Here is a 17,549-nt window from a genome sequence, read left to right on the forward strand (position 1 = left end):
TTCTGTCACTGTGATTAAAATGTGCCATTTACTTCCATTAGGAGGATTAAAAGGTGGAAATCTCCAGGTAACACTAGTTAGCAGCCTGATCCTGGGGAGTCAATAGCCTCATTTTTCTTCTCCTCTTTTCATTTAAAAACATACTTATCCAGTGAAAGAGAAACACTTCTCGCTGCTGGTGAATGTATTTCCCCAGGACTTCATTAAGCCAAGTAATAAGATTGGTGTTTAACTGATTAAGTAGATATCCAAGCTTTTGCAAAAAGAAAATCTAATTAAGATGATGCTCATAGAAATCGAGACACTAATAATTAACCAGAATGATTCTGATAGGTCCATGAGAGGTTTATGCAAATGAGAGGCACTGTTATCATCGCACACCTAATGATGCAATGCTTCGGAAGCCCTCAGGGTTGTGAGTGTGCAGGATGCTCTGCCTCTGTGATGTGAACTGGAGTGACACTATTCTACTTTACCTTTTTATAAGCTCTCTGAACTGTTTCAAAAGTTAGAAAACATGCCATAATTCCTGGAATCTGCTTTCCTGGTGACAGGTTATTTCATCCCAGCAAAAAAATTAAAAAGTCATGGTCAAGTCTGCCAACCAGCATGAGGCATGAGGAGGCTCAGTGCAGAGCTGCGTGGCAGCCCCTCTGGGCTGCTTGGCTGACGGGCACTGCGGAGCCTGCCCACAGAACTCTGAACTGCTCCCCATTCACAGTGAGTCTGAAGTATTGCTCATGGAGCACCAGGCCTGATAAAAGTACATTTGAAACAAGCAAGAAAAAAATAGTTTGGGCCCTAAGGATAACTTTCATCATTCTTTCAACCCAGTTGAGTTAAATTATATGTACCATGATTTCAAGTATCAACATATAAAATGTGTGATAAGTCAGAAAGCAAACCACCAGCACTCTTTTTTTTTCAGAAAAATGTATTTGCAATTCAAATGTTCATATAAAAAGCATAAATTTTAAAAAGTTTATAGATGTGGTTTTTTTGGAAGTGTTATGGGTTTGCCATTCATTGCAATTACATTCCGAAATGTGCAGGGTGGTCCACACTGCACCGTCATAGCCTGTTGTCACACTGATGTCACTCTCATCACGACTTCTCCTGAGCTGTTATCTTCTGACAGGTCTTCGTGGGCCCTCATTCGACTGAACAGATGCAGCAGCACGTAGCCACACTGAAACCTGGGGGAGGTTAACTGCGTCGGGTGGACCAAGTTCCTGTTCCGCAGCGCCGTCAGCGGCAACCATAAAGTCCTGCTGGTGGAAGACTCCCCTCGGCTACTTTCTTCGATATCGGTGGCTTTGTCGTAATTTAAGACATCCCAGTGTAAGTTAACGGCTCGCCAGCGCTTAAACACTCTGTAAACTGCAGCTCCTTCATGCACAATGAGACCTAAAATTCAGGAAAAAAATAAAGTTAAAAAGACTGGTCATAATCCAAAGTGGGGAATGTTATTTTGTATGCAATTAAGGAATTAAGGATTTGGTCAAATCTGTCACTCATCATCTTTAAAAATATGGTATTTTGACTACTCAAATATTTTGGCTAATAGCAAAAATGAACCATATTCATGGGAATAATCCATATCCGACGATTAAGGACACACTACCACGCAGAGAGCATAGTTACCATGGATATCATTCACTTGCTCCATTATGGCTCAGGACAGATCTTAGGCATTTCATTGCCTTAGGAGAAACATTCGGTTCATTTATTCATTCAACATATATTTAACATGTATTCTTGAGCCCAACAATGTGCTAGGGGGTTGGTCCCAGCTGGTAACTTACTTTGGGAAGGAGACAGGTACTAAGGTTGATACCATCTCCCCAGTGCCTAAAACGATGCTTGACACAAAAGGAAGTATGATATAATTTTTTGTTATTTTCACTTTCCTCAATAATTCAACAAAAATTTATTAAGTACCTATTTGAGAGCTTCATATATAGTATCTCATTTGGTTCTTACCACAGCCTTATGAAGTAATATGGGCATGCCCCCCATTTCACAAGCAAACACACCAAGCCCCTGGCACATTCAGAAACTTGCTCCAGAGCAGACAACTAGTTGCGGTAGAGCAGGAATTCAGAGCCAGGCAGGCCAGTTCCGGGGCCCTTGCTCTTCGCTGCTCCAGGGTGAATTGGATGATTACACAGTTCTGAGATAGCATCTTGGGAAAATAAACTGGGTAAAACAAGAACCTCAGAGTCCACAAACTACTAGTCAGTGAATAGATATGGAGCCCTGATACGTGGCTTCATGTCCTCTGTCCACATAAGGTCCCCCCACACCCTGCATTTTTCATGAGCTTCTATTTTAGCAGGGAGTCCGAAAGCTTTTGGATTTGTGAGCCCCTCACAAAGAAGAGTCCTGGGTGGGGCAGTCCTTCAGACAGAAAAGTGAGGAGGGGCTCTCCTCTTTCAGGAGGTTGTGATTCCACTGACCGTTGTTGGAGAAGCCGACAAAGTCCTTCTTTTAGTAGAATGCATTAGACGACAACCATTTCTTAACAACAAATTTGAAAATGAGTAGATCTCCCCTCTCCTGCATTTAGAACCCTGGGTATATGCCCTCAAGACACTCTCATGAATGTGAACAAGGGCGCATGTTCAAAATGATTGTTTACATGTTCGTTTGGTTTTTAGAAAAAAGTATCAGCACGACCTCAGTGTCAATCCTTAGAAGAACAGCAGCTTGTGGTGTGTGGATCCAAAGGACTTCGGCAATCAAACAGAAGGGAATACAGTCACGGGCACTAACACGGATAAGCCTGAAAACACTCGTGGAAACCTCAAAGCCACAGTGAAAAAAAATGAACGTTTCAGAAATAATTAAAGAAATAACATATTTTTATGAATACAGATTATGATAAATAAAAGTATAAAACATGCATGAGAATAAGAACCATTAAACTCAAAATAGCAGGGAGAGAAAAAAGTAAGGCAAGATCAGAGAGAGCTTCAATGGTGCTTTCCAACTGTATCTCTAATGTCTCATTTTTCTAAGCAGGTGTCGGGGAAATGGATGTTCAACATGTTTTTCTGTGTCCTTTTTTGTGTGCCTCAATAATTCATAATTTCAAAAGTCACAGAGAATAAGGGAAATTGATCGAAGCCGGATTGCGGAATCGACAGGTGAAGCAGGAGAGTAAGGAGGTTACCCATATAAATGTGAGGAGCAGAGGGGTAGTAGTCAGGAGAAAACAGGGCGAGAAAGTCATGAACTTGTCAGAGGAAAACTGAACAGCAACTGTAATACAGAGAAGGGGTAAATCAGTGTCCCACACTTTAAAGGCTGGAGAAATGGGTGACTAAGAGGATGAGTACAATGAGTAAGAGAGTCTTGAACACGTTTTTGCTGGGAGATTATTTCATTGTTTCGTCAGCTAAAGCGATGCAACAGGTGAGAGAGACACCCAGCCCTTGGAACGCCACACCTGCCTAATAGCAGGATTGCAGGTGTACATTGCTCCCTTACCCGGAGACCAACTTCGGGCGCATGTGACTTACCAGCATTCCAAAGATATTGTCACAGGCCACTAAAAACGTGTATGGTCTAATAAATAAAAATGTCTTCAACTCAAGTATTGTACATCACCAACTTAACAAGGAGATATGGAAATGCCTGTTAATTACAACAATTTCAAATAATTGTTACGATCTATTTCTTTTTCCTAAGGAATATTCGGAGTTGCCCCAACTGATGAGATGATTTTGGGAACAGCCAGAATTAGAAGTCAAAACTACCAGATTTTAATGGATGATTCTATTACCAGCTTTCTGAAAGCTCAGTTGCCAATAATTTAATTTTTCTGGTTCTATTTTTCCTCCTTAAAATGCAATCGGAATACCTAATCTATATGCTCAGCAGAACAGTATGAAGATAAATTGGAATTCATCAACTATAAAGCACTCAGATTTCCTCAGAGATGGTAACTATATAAATACAAGATATTATTATTAATTAAAAATCAATAGTAAATCTATGTGGTGAGGAACATTCATTTGCACTAATCACAAAACCATTACAGCTTGCAACAGGTTCATTGCAGATAAGTGCCATGATGGGGGACAGCTTCACCAGGGCAAAGCACTCATTCTGCAGAATCCTATTCTTTTTTTTATTGATTTCCTTTGAAAGGCCAGAACTCAGGTAATTTGCTAGAGCTTAATGTCACTTTCCATGCATACACTCCTGGTAGCCCTCTTCTAAATACATGACTCTACCCAGTGTGCAGAAATAAACCCCACAGGTCTTCACAGAGCACTTGGAACTGAATTTAAAGAGAGAACTACTTGAAGTTTTCGTGAAGACACAGTCTCTTAAATTTCCAGCTCCAAGTGCTATTTGTTCATTGTATTTCAAATCATGAATAATGCTTAGATTGTGTTTTATTCCCCACAAGCTTTCAGAATTACTCCTTGAAAAAAAAAAAAAGAATTACTCCTTGCCCTCTAGAAGCTTAAATGTTGCTGAAATATGAGGAACCCCGTCCCATCCCCAATGCTGTGCTCTGTAATGTGCATTTTCCCCTCCCTCCCTCCCTCCCTCCCTCCCTTCCTTCCTTCCTTCCTTGAATTTTCTGGCATTGTAGCAAATGCCTTCTGTACGAGTGGTTATGAGAAGACGAGACTCCTGTGATTGTTGCAATCCAGAGGTCAGAATTCATTCAACTCTAGTTTCTGCGTTGAAAAATCCAGCCATTAAAATCTTACTGCTGACCTTTCTCTCTGGTGACTGGTCTCCTCTGGCCTCCTAGTGGAGATGCTCACTCCCTCCAGCAGTGTCACTCTCTGAGCAATACAAGTTAAGCTTTAAAAAGAACTGATCACCTTGCCATTTAGGTCATAGGAGAACAGGCTTAACTTTACTTTTTCATCTGAGTCACTAAACCAAATGGGAAAATCAATACTTTTGATAAAATGTGAGCATTAAATATTTTAGGATACTTGCTACATTATTAATGGCATGGATGTCAACAAGGGGTGATTCATGGGAATTTGGGATTTTAAGAGTTGAGCTCTGTGTGTGCGGCTGCTTTTTAGCATTTTCTTGCTGTAACATTTAATTGGGGCATCCCTCTATCGAGGCGCACAAGAGCATTTTTGTTAGAAAATAATCTTTAAAAACAAAGCCATTAATAGTTAAATAGTTTCTGGTTTTGTTGAAATAAAAGCAATTTGTTCTTGTAGGTAAAATATAATTGAAATTCGGAAGTGGTATGTTAGCTGAAATTCATAGTAGTAGAAAATGAGCTAATTACCAAAAGAGCTTATGGGGCTGGCTATCAGGTACACGTGTTCACACACATGCACACACACATGCACCATATGTCTATTATGTCAACACAGACAAATGGGTGTTGTAACTGGAAGAGACTCCCAAAATTCACAATCAAGTACAAATTTTGATATTAATGACCAAAGCACCGGTCAAACCATTCCATTTCTTATGTTACCACTCAGCTTTTGCCTAAATTAGTTTGGTGATTTTCATAATTTAAAAACCAAATTTTTATCAAGGATATATTCTGATAGCCACGCACCGTGCTATGTGCTTTACAGGCACAATTTTCATTTAATCTTGATGGCAAATTTACAAATAGACAGTTTCACGTTTGGGAAAATCTAGACTTACAGAGAACCTGTCCAAAATCATAAAGATAAATGAATGAGAGCTGAGACTAAAACTCAAATTTGTCTACAAACAAAACTTGAGTCCTACAGTCCCGTTCATGGGAAATGCTGAACGTAAGGCAGCCTCTCCCAGGCACAGAATGATGACCAACTAGAAGGCCTGGTATCAACTAAATGTACGTATTTCCCTAAAACTCGTGTTGAAGTCCCTGGTCCCTAATGCAACAATATTTAGAGGTGGAACTTCTGGGAGGTAATGAGGGTTATAGGAAGTCATAAGGGTGGGGACCTCGTGATGGGATTAATGATCTTATAAAAACTGCCATACGAGGACGTAACGAGAAAACAGTCATCTGTAAATCACGATGAGAGCCCTAAGCAGTCACCGCATGGGCTAGCACCTTCCCCCTGGACTCCCCCGCCTCCAGAACTGTAAGAAATAAACGTCTGTTGTTTAAGCCACCCAGACTATGGTATTTTATTTTAGTAGCTTGAACAAGCTAAGATAGACCTTGCAGACACTACAACACCCTCATTTAAAATACAAGTAAATTAAGTCCTGGAGACTGTGGTTGGAGCAAAGTTATACAATTAGTTGCCATTTTTAACGTCCCCGAGTGTCACTGCCAAGGAAACAACCAGCCCCTTTCTTCCCTCCCTCACCCCCCACGCAAGAGAAGAGGGGTGGGAGCCTAATTTGAAGGCAACACTATGTGGTCAGAGCTTCATCTGGTAAGCTGCACGTACCCTGAGCCTCCCAAAGCAGTGCAAGGCCCTGAGGAAACCACAAAGAGACACAGGCTAAAGCCCTGTGTGCCATTCAACCAAAACCAACCCCTGGGAAAGCTGAAGAGCTTGCAACTCACAACAGATATCTGGCTGGAAAGGGCTCTTGACTGTGAAAATGTCCAAGGTTTCTAGATTCAATTTTACTATTCTCCCTTGCCAAGATTATTTCCTTTCTTTCCTTCTCTCCCTGAAAACTGCACATAACCAAACTTTACGAATGTAATCCCGTGTCATTCCGAGAAGCCAGTGTGCAGCAAAAGAACAGTGACTCTGGGTCCCATTTGATCCCGTTTAAGAATATTTTAGAGTCAGCCTCATAAAGTAGCCTGGCTTTTGATGTCTTAATTCTCATCCTTACTTGGAAGACCAGGGGATGTTTAGACCAAAGAGAGTTAACTAAATGAGACTTCGGTTCAAGATAACCTCTGCTGCGATAACCTTTGCTAGAATGTAATAAAATGCATTAATCCCCCTGGCACATTTTCCCACCCTGCCCAAAATTTAAATGCCCAACAGTCATGGAAACTTAGATGTGAATGTAGAAGTGCTGACTTTAAAAGTCACTCCTCCATTGTTGAATCTTGTTAATGTAATCTTGAGATAACCATAGGTCATCATTGCTATGTATACTGAATGTTTTTTGCTAGACTAAACTAGGGATGGAGCTTAAAGAAAAAAACAGCAATGCAAAAATATGAAACTTAGATAAAGACAGAAAGCCATACATGTGTCATCACGGAAGTCACTAAGCTCACAAAACAAAGCTATAGTAAATCGATAACTTAATAGGCAAGTCTCTGGGAACTACAATGTCCTGTTTATATGTGGGAATTTTTGTGAATACATATTTCCATCCTTGTCCATATCAGAACAAACAATGTAAAGGAAATCCCACATAAAATGCACTTATATCCACAAGAGATGGGTTGATTTTTCTATTGTTGAATACAAATTGTAGATACATGTTCACAGGACCAGGTTGTTAATGGCAGACTGCTCACGAGAGCTTAAAGCTTAAATGCTCAACACTCAAACCAGTGAAAACAAAATCTGTGCAAAAACCATGATAAGGACAACTTATTCAGAAACACCCCATGACCTGAAAACCTTTGACACTAGAGGCTGCCTAACTTCCATATATTGGTGATCTAATCCACCCAACCCCAAAGTAGATCCCAGTGCACATGGAGAAATGATTGTTGAGTAGTAAAGGCCCTAAGTGACTGTTTCTCTGAGCACGCACAAAAGAAAACTCATGGTCGCTGTCCCATGACACTTTCTGTCCTCTGTGATCAATGAGACCTGCAGTCATCAGCCTGGATGCAGAGAGCTCATTAGTGCTGCATCTGCAATGCTGATGACATCACTGACTGGGAATAGAACAAGACGGGCGCAGCCAAATGCCAGTATGGAGTGCAGTCTCTTCCTAGCTGGCAGTGAGAGAAGCACGCCCTTTCCTGAAAGGTCCTGCCATAGGCTGAAGTGCTTCTGGACTGGCCATCCTTGTTCGGTTAATGACCATCTCCCTAATCAAGTCAGCTGAAACCTGAAAATCACCTAGACTCCTTTATCCCCTTGCACTAAATTCTGCTAATTCTGTCTCCTTAGCAAATCTCAGATAAAAACATAAATCAGAGAATTCCTTGAAAGGAACACTCTCCTACATTTGCATGATGAAGTATTAAAGATGCTTCAAGATCCAGATGCACTCATAATTTTTTTCACTGACTCACTCAAAATTAATCACTCCCTCCTACCTTCCACCACTCCACACGAGAAATACCTGCACCATTTTACTTATTACCTGTACTGGAACAATTTGTTTATATGCCCATGACCCTAGTCATCTCTGCACTCTCTGAGGACAGGAACCCTACTCCTACTTCAATGCCTGATACGTGGCAGGAATTCAATAAATCTTTACTACATGAGAGGAAATGCAAAAGTAGCCAACACTGGAATTTAAAGGATGATGAGAATGCACATTCTAGTTATGACTGTTATTAAAACAGAAAGAGATCTCAAGTCTTGTTCTTTGAGGCATTAGGGCAGTATCTTGATATCAGAGACAAACAGATGCACTCTCTGAGGCTAGAGATGAAAAGGGCCCATATTTTATGACAGCGGATTCTGTGCTGTGTGGGTGTGCCCATGAGGACACACACCCAGACACACGCACACAGAGGGTCCAACAGGAGGAGAACAGTTGTAAAATTCTCTACAAGGATTTGTTTTCAGTCCCAGTAAATTATAGCAGCCTCCCCCCATTGTTTTGCTGGCCTGGTCATCCAATGTTTGCCTGCATCAGTCAATCATGAAGCTGGACAATTACAAAATGATTGTGCCCAGGCCGAAAGCCTAAGAGACAAGAATGGATTCCAGGCAAACAGAGAGAATAAAAAAGATGTTATCCATTCATCTGACCACTTGCTTGCCTAGGAAGCCAAGCCCTCAATTAACTATTTTCATTATTTCATTAGAGAGGAGACTCCTTTTCTTTTGATCACTAGCCCTGGAGCATGAACATCCCACTGCTGCACTCACAGAGCAGTCCTGGAAAGCTGCAAACTCTGTCATACATGATAAAGTACACGATGTCACATTGTTCTTTGTAAAAGGATTCAAAGAATTCACTGGAGAGAAGAACTGTTATATCATCTAAGTTTCTACCCAAAAAGTGCCTGAGGTAAGAAAACAGAAAAAACCTGTAGATATGATTAGTTGAATAAAAGAAATAAAGGAATGAGCCCAATACTTTTATAGATAAAAAAAGATATCCTAGAGTTCTCATAAAACTGGGGGCATGGATTAGAACCTGTTTAATTTCAGTTGAATGCAACTCCAATCTTGTGCTCAATTCATGAACAGATGAAACACCTTGTAGCAAAGGGTTAACGTTGTGTATCACAGGGCTAAGAGGACAGAAGCGGTTACTGAATTTCAAAATTACAAAGTGTGGGGTATGACTTAATCCAACCCCTTCATTTTGGGGCATGAGGGTTCCAAGGACCTGAGAAACAACATGGCTTGACAAAGCGTCCGTGGTTGGTCAGAACCAGAGCCAGACGCTCGACGCCAGGTCCAGTGTGCTCACTCTGCAAGAGCGCAGACTCAGGAGGCATCCATCCTGGGCAAAGCCAGCCTTCACTGTGCTTCTTTGGCCCAAGGGGCATTGCACCGACTGTGAAGTAGATAGAATCAAAATCTCTTTTCAGTTAAACCAGAGGCTGGGGTGTAAGGTCTCTGGCCCTTAGCCTCATGGGCACATGGCAGCATGTGGACAGGAAATGGGAGAAGTACAGTGACCCTCACAATTTATAACAATAAATCACTCTGCAAGGCTGATGTAACAGTACATGGTTTAAAAACTGATCAAAATCCATCATGTGTTAATTAAACATTTTGGGATCAGTAATTGACTTTAATGTATGTCCATTTGTTTCCCACACTCTAGTGGGTGGACGAAAGCCAGTTCTTAGAAGGAGACTATTAGTGGACTTCCTCATGGGAAGCAGAAATCAACCCAAGTAATTTCCCCCTTTCTTTTGCATTGGACAAACTGTCTACTGCAGACTAAGAGAACACAATGTTCTCAATCTTCAGGGTAAAGAGTATATGTGCCTTCGCTGTTTCACCTTTCAGGGTGAGAGGAATATTTTAAAAAATCTAAATTTAAATATCTAATAAAAACCTGTTTATCTTGGTGACCTATAACAGACTATTTCACTTTTCTTGGCCTTATTTTTCATTTCTCTTAAATCATACAGGCAGTGGGTAAAAATTCTGAACAGAAGCTACCACCCAAGCATAAATAAAATTTCTAACTCCTCCCTTTCATTCACATCTGTCAGGTTTGTTTAATGGCAAATATTAAGGGAATTTTTAAGCTGACTATAAAAAATGTTCAAACCTCTGTTTCCTTAATATTTTATTGTGTGATCTAGCAACAGAATTCAAGGTTGAAATGTGGTTCCTTATATAAACAATTCTCACTAAGAAATTGTGTCACTCAGACCAACGGAAAAGAGATAGCTTTGGTAGAATGCACTAAATATTTTCCATTCTCTTTACTAAAGTTTCTGAATGTTTTGGGGTTTATTAATTTAGCATGGGTAAAGACTTCACAAAATAGCTACATTACTTTGGGTTTTTAGAAAATTTTGTTTCTCCATTTCTGATCTAAAATCAGCTCTTTCATAGTTAAAGTATTTCTCCTTGATGCCCTGCCTCAGGTATTTGAGGCAGCAACTAAAAAAGTAGATTTCACTTTATTGACTAGACATTTTGTAAATTAGCCATTCAAGCTCAGCATATAAGAACCAGTTTTTACCAAATAATAAACAGAATTAACCGACCCATAAATACACAGGCTTTGGAGCGACAGGGTCTAGATTCCAGCCTCGGGCACCTCTCCCAATCCGTGTGACCTCGGGGACACCTGGTAGTGGTGCCTCAGCATTCCCATCTCCGAGATGAGATCATAGAAGTGCCTACACTTCACCGGGCTGTGGTGAGGATTAAGCGAGAAAACTGAATAATAGTGCTTAAAATGTGGCCAGGATCACAAAAACATGATCTCGGCTATCACCAGAGATACCACTTTGGAAGCACCTGAAAACATGCACGGACCTCATATCTATGATCATCTCTGTGGTTCCTCATGATGCAAGAGTTTGTCTCCCGCTCCCTCTCAGCACACCCAGTCCCTCATCCTCTGTATTATACATAAAAGCATCATTTAGAATAATCATTTCACATTCTCTTCCATAAAGAAAAAATGTTGCCGCAAAATAGAATGAAATCAGGAGATCCCTGAAGATGGGGGTGCCAGTTCTGAAGAATGATCTCGGGTCAGTAGGTCAACAAAGGTGCCTCTTCTTGTCATGGTTCCCATCACCACACAATCTACTTCTCTCTCTCTCATGCAAGGGAAACTTCCCTTTTCCAAGTTGGGTTGGCCTTGTTAATAACCTCATTTCAAAGTGGCCTAGGAACACACTCCGCTCTAATGTTGCAGTTGTTCCCAAGCCTCATGTGTTTAGAATTCTCATAATCCCTCTTCTGGAAAATAGTAAAGTCACAGACAGAGTCAAATTGCACCCCCCCACACACGTTCCTGCCTGCACACACCAAGTCAGCACCTGACCGCTCAGCCGCCCTCCACAACTGCGGCTGGTGTGTCCTCTGACTCTCAGACATCCTCAGCTTCCTAGACCCCTGCACTTCAGCTCCATGTGGGTGACTCAGCCGCAACCTGGTGTGCCTAACCCCTGCCCTCCAGTGCTCCTCCTTCACTCCAGCTGGCAACTTGCCCTTCCAAAATGTTCCAATTACAAACTCTAAAACTACCGCCCATTACTGACCATAACTACCTCCAATGCTTCTCACCCACTCCTTTTCTTTATTTCAGTGTGCCCTGTTCCACCCCCTGAAGACTCTGAGCCCCTGGACTGCGCAGTCTTTGCCCAGTCCACCGGTTTCTTTCTGGCTGTGGGCCCTTCCATAAGAACTGAGAAAACATATCCCATCCTGTTCCTGGGTTTCCAACCTCTTGGAGCCTCTGGGTCTCAGTGGAAGAATTGTCTTGGTCCATACATTGAATACATTGTGACACGTAATCACAAAAAAATCTCATCCTGTTTTAAGTAAATTCACGATTTTGTGTTGGGTCACAGGTTGGACACCCTTGCTTCGTCACTCTCCCACCACTGAAGGTGAAAGGCACGGCTGAACTTGCCACTGTCTTCCAGCAGCTCTGCATACAAAAACCCACCACAGCCCAGCCTCACCATTCCATCGCTCTGCACTTACTCTTCATCCCTATTGGGTGAAAAAGGAAGGCCACAAAGCTCAGGTAATTGGGGCCACCCCTACTCCTGTCTCAAGAGGGCTCTCAGTCATGCCCAGTAATGTCTCCTGGCTCAGCTTCCCCCTGCTCCAAAGCCCTTCGTGGCTCTCCTCGGGCTCCCTTCTCCACACTGTGCTTCTCTGTCTCAGCAGATGGCCATGCTGCCTACTTGACAGAGGTATTTTGCAAGGAGTCCCCTCAGTTTATTCTTCAGGAGCAGCAAATGCAGCCGTCTCCAGCTATGCCATCATCTCCTCCCGCCTGCCCACCTCAGGGACACCAGATCCCTCCTGTGCAAGGCAACCCCCACCCCCGAGTGCTGGGTCCTATCTCTGTGTCCTCAGGGGCATCAGACTATCCCTTCCCATCTGGATCTGCACTCTTCCAATTTCTTCTGGGTCTTTCTTCTCAGCATTTGCCCTGCCTAACTCTACCATTAAAACATGGAGCCTTTCTCGATTCCACAGCCCCCTCTAGATTCTGTCCTCATTCAGCTGAGACCCGTGACACATTCTGAGCCCCCTTCTGCCTATCCCTGCCACTCTCAGCCTACTGTAGTCTTGTGTCTAGTCATCCAAGCCCCATATCGCCAAATTCAGTGAACACACTTCAGCTTTGTTTCACCTCCTCTTGACATGGCACCTGGAACTGTTGATCACTTGCCCCTCCTCCCTGAGGTTCTTCCTCTGCTCACCTGACCCCACTCTTTTTCGCACTGGTCCTGTTTCTCTCCGCCTTCCCTTCGAGTCTCTCTGTGTTCCTCAAACTGCCGATCATCTCACCTGAATCACTTCCCTTTGCTGACACACTGGTTTCAACCACTGGGTATACCGTAAATCTCCCGCTCAAATTTCCATCCTGAGCTCCAGACTCGTAAATCCAGCTGCTTACTAGCCATAATCACGTAGACCCCCTGCCCCCAGAAAAGAACATTTTCAAAGGAACTTATCTTTCCTACCAATCAGCCTCTATGAATCACATCAGATGGCCCCTCTCCATTACCTCCCAGCTCTGCCCTACCGCCATCAAATTGATCATCTTATCTTCTGACTTCTTTTAATATTCTGATAGTGAGCAGCCGCCCACCACCAGTCTTAATGCAGCTCTAATCACAACATTACAATATCTTTAACTTCTCTGGCACAGCCCTCTCACCCCCTCCTCTTCAGTGTCCCCTGGGCATCAAGGCCCTTTCTCCTGCATCAAGCTGATCAGTCTTGTACAGCAAGCCACCCTTAGGGGGCCCTGAGCTTTCACAATGTGCTCCCACTGCCAACCTCCATCACAAAGGCCCTCCAGCTGACCAAGACTTACTCCCTCATTGCTACTTGTCAACAAGCATCCTTTGCTCTTACCACACAAAATTACATGAATCCTTAAAAATGTTACACGTTTTCATGGATTGACAAGTCCAAGCAGCTGCCTCTTCCTGGACCCCTCTGTTGATCTCTTTTAAAAGTTAGCTCAAGACTTCTTCCTTCCCATAGACTTTGCTGACCCTGAGGATGGTTAACCTTCTCCCATCTGCTCCCACATGTACTTCTCTACCTGAAATTTGCAAGTTGTAATTGAATTGCTTATCGCCCTATCCCCCTCCAGCAGCTGCAGAGCAGGGGGCATGTTATGTTCTGGGGCTAGACAACCATTTCTGCAAAGGGCCAGATACTAAGTATTTTAGGTTCTGTGACATTACGGTCTCTCAAAGGTTCCAACTACTCATTGACAATACATGAATGGAAATGTCTGTATTCCAATAAAACTTTATTTATGGGCACTAAAATTTATATTCGATACAATTTTCATATGTCACAAAATACTATTCTTTTCATGTTTTTCAACCATTTCACTACACAAAACATTCGATCATGGCCTGTACAAGAACATCCCTGTGCTGTTTATACCTCTACTTTGCACCCCAGGCTTTGGACACAGTAAATAGTCAATCAATTACTGACAATCTCTTTGGCTAACCTGTCCCCAACTGAGAGAGATGGCTCAAAGAGACACACTATGTCTTATGGAGGAAATGGAAGCCCACAATAACAATATATTTTGGTCAGCTGCTCTGCTAATTATACCAATATTTCTCGAAAAGAACTTGAACTTTACAAGGTCAAATGAAAGAAGGGTGCTGGTTTGGGTTTTATCTCCAGAGGAGGCCTGAGGAGTTAATTAGTTTTGAGAGACCATGAAGGGCAAGTAGCAAAACAAATTCCTTTCTATTTTATTTCCTGGGTTTTTTTAAAGGCAGCAGTATCACTAATAACTAACTACGATAACAATCTTTAGAGAAATTGGTAAACATTAGTATGACTAAGGCATACAAAAGCCTATAATTTGTACCTCCAGAGTAAAGAGATAGTAACAGTCTACTTTTTAAACAGGATAAAAAATTGTTTCATCTCTAAGAATTTTACATTACAAAGGGTCACTCTGCCTGTCCCTCCTTAGGGCCTAACCAGGATGAGCTCAGAAACTAGAAACTTAAAGGGCTGGAGGCTGGGGCTGGTGTTGGAGAACACCCTCCTGCTTGCCCTGTATCAGAATCTTTTCATAAATGAAGTTGTGGCATTTCCTGGGGCAAGAAATATCACACTAAAATATTGCGTGATATTTTGATCAGGAAATATGACCTCCACTTGTAAAGGAATTTCACTCCAAGAAATCCTTCTAAACAAGCTAGCAGAGCATGCAACTCTGGTAACAGTCCTGGCTGCAGGGGGACAGACCCTGCCAGCGTGGTCAACCTCACAGCCCAGGCCTTGGCCCAAGAGGAACTTGGAAGGGAAACCCAGAGGGGCTCAGGCCAGAGTGGAAGAAGGTTTCTGTCCATCCTGCACTAATGAGCAGCTGTGCAAAGGCCTCCTACGTAGCCAAATGGCTGCACTGAATGGTTTAGGTCCCTGGTCAAGTTATAGATCAGGAAGCGGAGCAGGGATGGCCAACAGTCTATGTCAGGAGGAAAAGTGTGATATGAGGATTCAGTAAGGAAATACTGGGAGAATCAACTTTTCTAGCTACTTTACCAGTATTTGAGTTAGTTTGTTTCACATACCTAGAATTCAGGCAGATTTACACAGGTTAGTAGCTTCCCATGAACTTCAGAATGAAACAAGGGCAAGGCCTTTGGCAATGTACCCTCTTACACTGTAACGCAAAGTGCCAACCTCCCACTTAGGCAGCTCTCTGCGGCCCCCTCTGGGGCTGAATGCTCACCTCCTGACATTCAAAGCTGTTTTCCTGAGTGATCTCAGTGCTCAGACCCCAGACTCGGTGGTAGCAGTGCTGGTTATTGGGGTGGATGGAAGTGGTGTGATGCAAGTTTGGATCTGGGCTTCCAATGTTTTGTGATAAAAAAAAATCTACACAGATCTGAAGTCTTAAAATCAAGGTTGCTGACAATCTGGAATGGGACAAGGCAGGTGTGGGGACATAGGCAGCTGACAGCTATTGTCTCCGCTCTCCACAGGGAAAGTACTTTCAATGTGGAGATGGCCTGTGTCCAACCGCACTGAATGCTAGGGTCCCGGAGCCCCTTAGGGAAGGTTAGGGAAGAGCTTGCTCCATCGGACATCTGCAAACCCTCTGCGCAGGACAGCGCGTGGGCGGGCCCCGAACAGTGCGGTCCACATGGGTGTTCTCTTGGTACTTTCACATTTTCCCTTGGAACTACTCGATAATTTTATATTATATTATATTATATTATATTATATTATATATATATATATATATAAAATTTTATATTTATCTATAAATATTTTGCAGCTTAAAAAATGCTCTCTCTACAATGACCCAAGGGCTGTACTTTCTGGCAACCTCACCGACTGTCGCTCCTTCAAGCACCGTCTTCTACGTGGCTGACGGCCCTGTGTGGTTACGCAGGAGCTGGAGGCTCTTCTGCGCTCTCCAGCCAGCTCGCTTTTTTCTGTTCTGCGTTATGGCATTTCAGCTCCAACGCTAATTCCTTTCAAACCCTTTCAGCAAATATGTTTTTCATTTAAAGTATTGTCAATTTCTGAATCATGCTGATTGAGAAGTGCCAGAGAGCATGGAAAATCTTAAAAAGGAGAGTCTAAAATCATTTATATTTTGTTTGGAATGCATTAGAATTTTTTTCTTTAGTTGATTTACTTTTTTAATTATGCTTCGCCTAAGCTAATTGCTTTATACTTGTTGAAAGTGAGCCACAGGAAGGAAGATGACCTAAAAGCTCCATTTGAGGAGGAAACAACGCAGGCATTAAATAGAAGACTGGGCATTCTCAATGGCAAGCCCTCATTTGTGGTAACCGGGACTTTGCTATCCTAAAATTCTTTGTCACACTTCCTCACCTTTCCTCATGACTATCAAAGAATTATCAAATGTACATTTTAAATTTCATGTCAATAAAATGTTAAGTAATGTAGTACTTTTAATTGCATTGCTTAGAGGGAAAAAATAGCAAAGTGAAGCAATAACAAAAGCAAGAGAGAAATATTACCTTGGCTCTTAAAAATGTAAACATATGTCTGATATCATCAGTCTAAAACCGTAGAAATATGTTGTGTTTATTTATGCTTCTGAAGTTCTATAATGAAATGTGAATACAAGTTACCAACCGGGAACTCTAAATAGTTTTCCTGTGTGTACAAGTTTTTTAGTTGCTTTAGTTAGATATGTTACCAATTATGAAAAAAACAGAGTTTCAAAAGGGCTATAATATTGATAAAATTTGCATGAATTTAAAAAAAAGTATTTTAGATTTGACATATAGGAAAATAAATAAAATTTTGGAGGGTGTGGCATTTGTGCAGAGAAGCAGGTTTTTTTTTGGTATTGACTATAACTGGTACTGTAAAGAGAAGACATTTTGATCTGATCCTCATTCTAGGACATCTCAGATTATTTTTAAAATTCCTTAATTTCTGCAGCTTTCAGAAGCAAGGAAGCATAAACAGTCCTATCATACTTTATTTCATTATTTCAAGACAGCACTGCAATAATGCTCTGGTTTTTGGCTCCTGATGGGAACACTGTGTGTGTGTGTGTGTCTCCCCCATCTGCATGCTTGTGCTTTCATCTGAAAACTAGAAAAAGGCAGAAAACAAGCAATAACAGAATCAGTGATTTAGCCACACAGCCAAGTGACCAACGGGAGAAATTTTTCTTAAAGCAATTTCAGGGAGCACTTTCTACACACAAAAAAGGGACAGACTGAGGAGTGAAGTCCCCTCAGTGTCGACAGTATAATAGAAAACACTGGCCCCTGCGCTCGTAAGTGT

General features: G+C 42.0%; 1 protein-coding gene across 1 annotated transcript in view; it reads right to left on the reverse strand.

The window, feature by feature from the left end:
• Window positions 1-1,000: 1,000 nt before the first annotated feature.
• MARCHF11 (membrane associated ring-CH-type finger 11) overlaps window positions 1,001-17,549 on the reverse strand; it is a 91,782-nt gene continuing 75,233 nt past the window's right edge. Inside the window, exon 4 of the mRNA XM_045848309.1 lies at window positions 1,001-1,407. Coding sequence (XP_045704265.1) covers window positions 1,085-1,407 — 323 coding nt within the window. The 3' untranslated portion in view covers window positions 1,001-1,084. The remainder of the gene's footprint in view (window positions 1,408-17,549) is intronic.

The sequence above is a fragment of the Phyllostomus hastatus genome, unplaced genomic scaffold (assembly GCF_019186645.2).
Source record: "Phyllostomus hastatus isolate PE091 unplaced genomic scaffold, TTU_PhHast_1.1 phas_contig_58, whole genome shotgun sequence".
In the NCBI taxonomy this organism is placed as follows: Eukaryota; Metazoa; Chordata; class Mammalia; order Chiroptera; family Phyllostomidae; genus Phyllostomus; species Phyllostomus hastatus.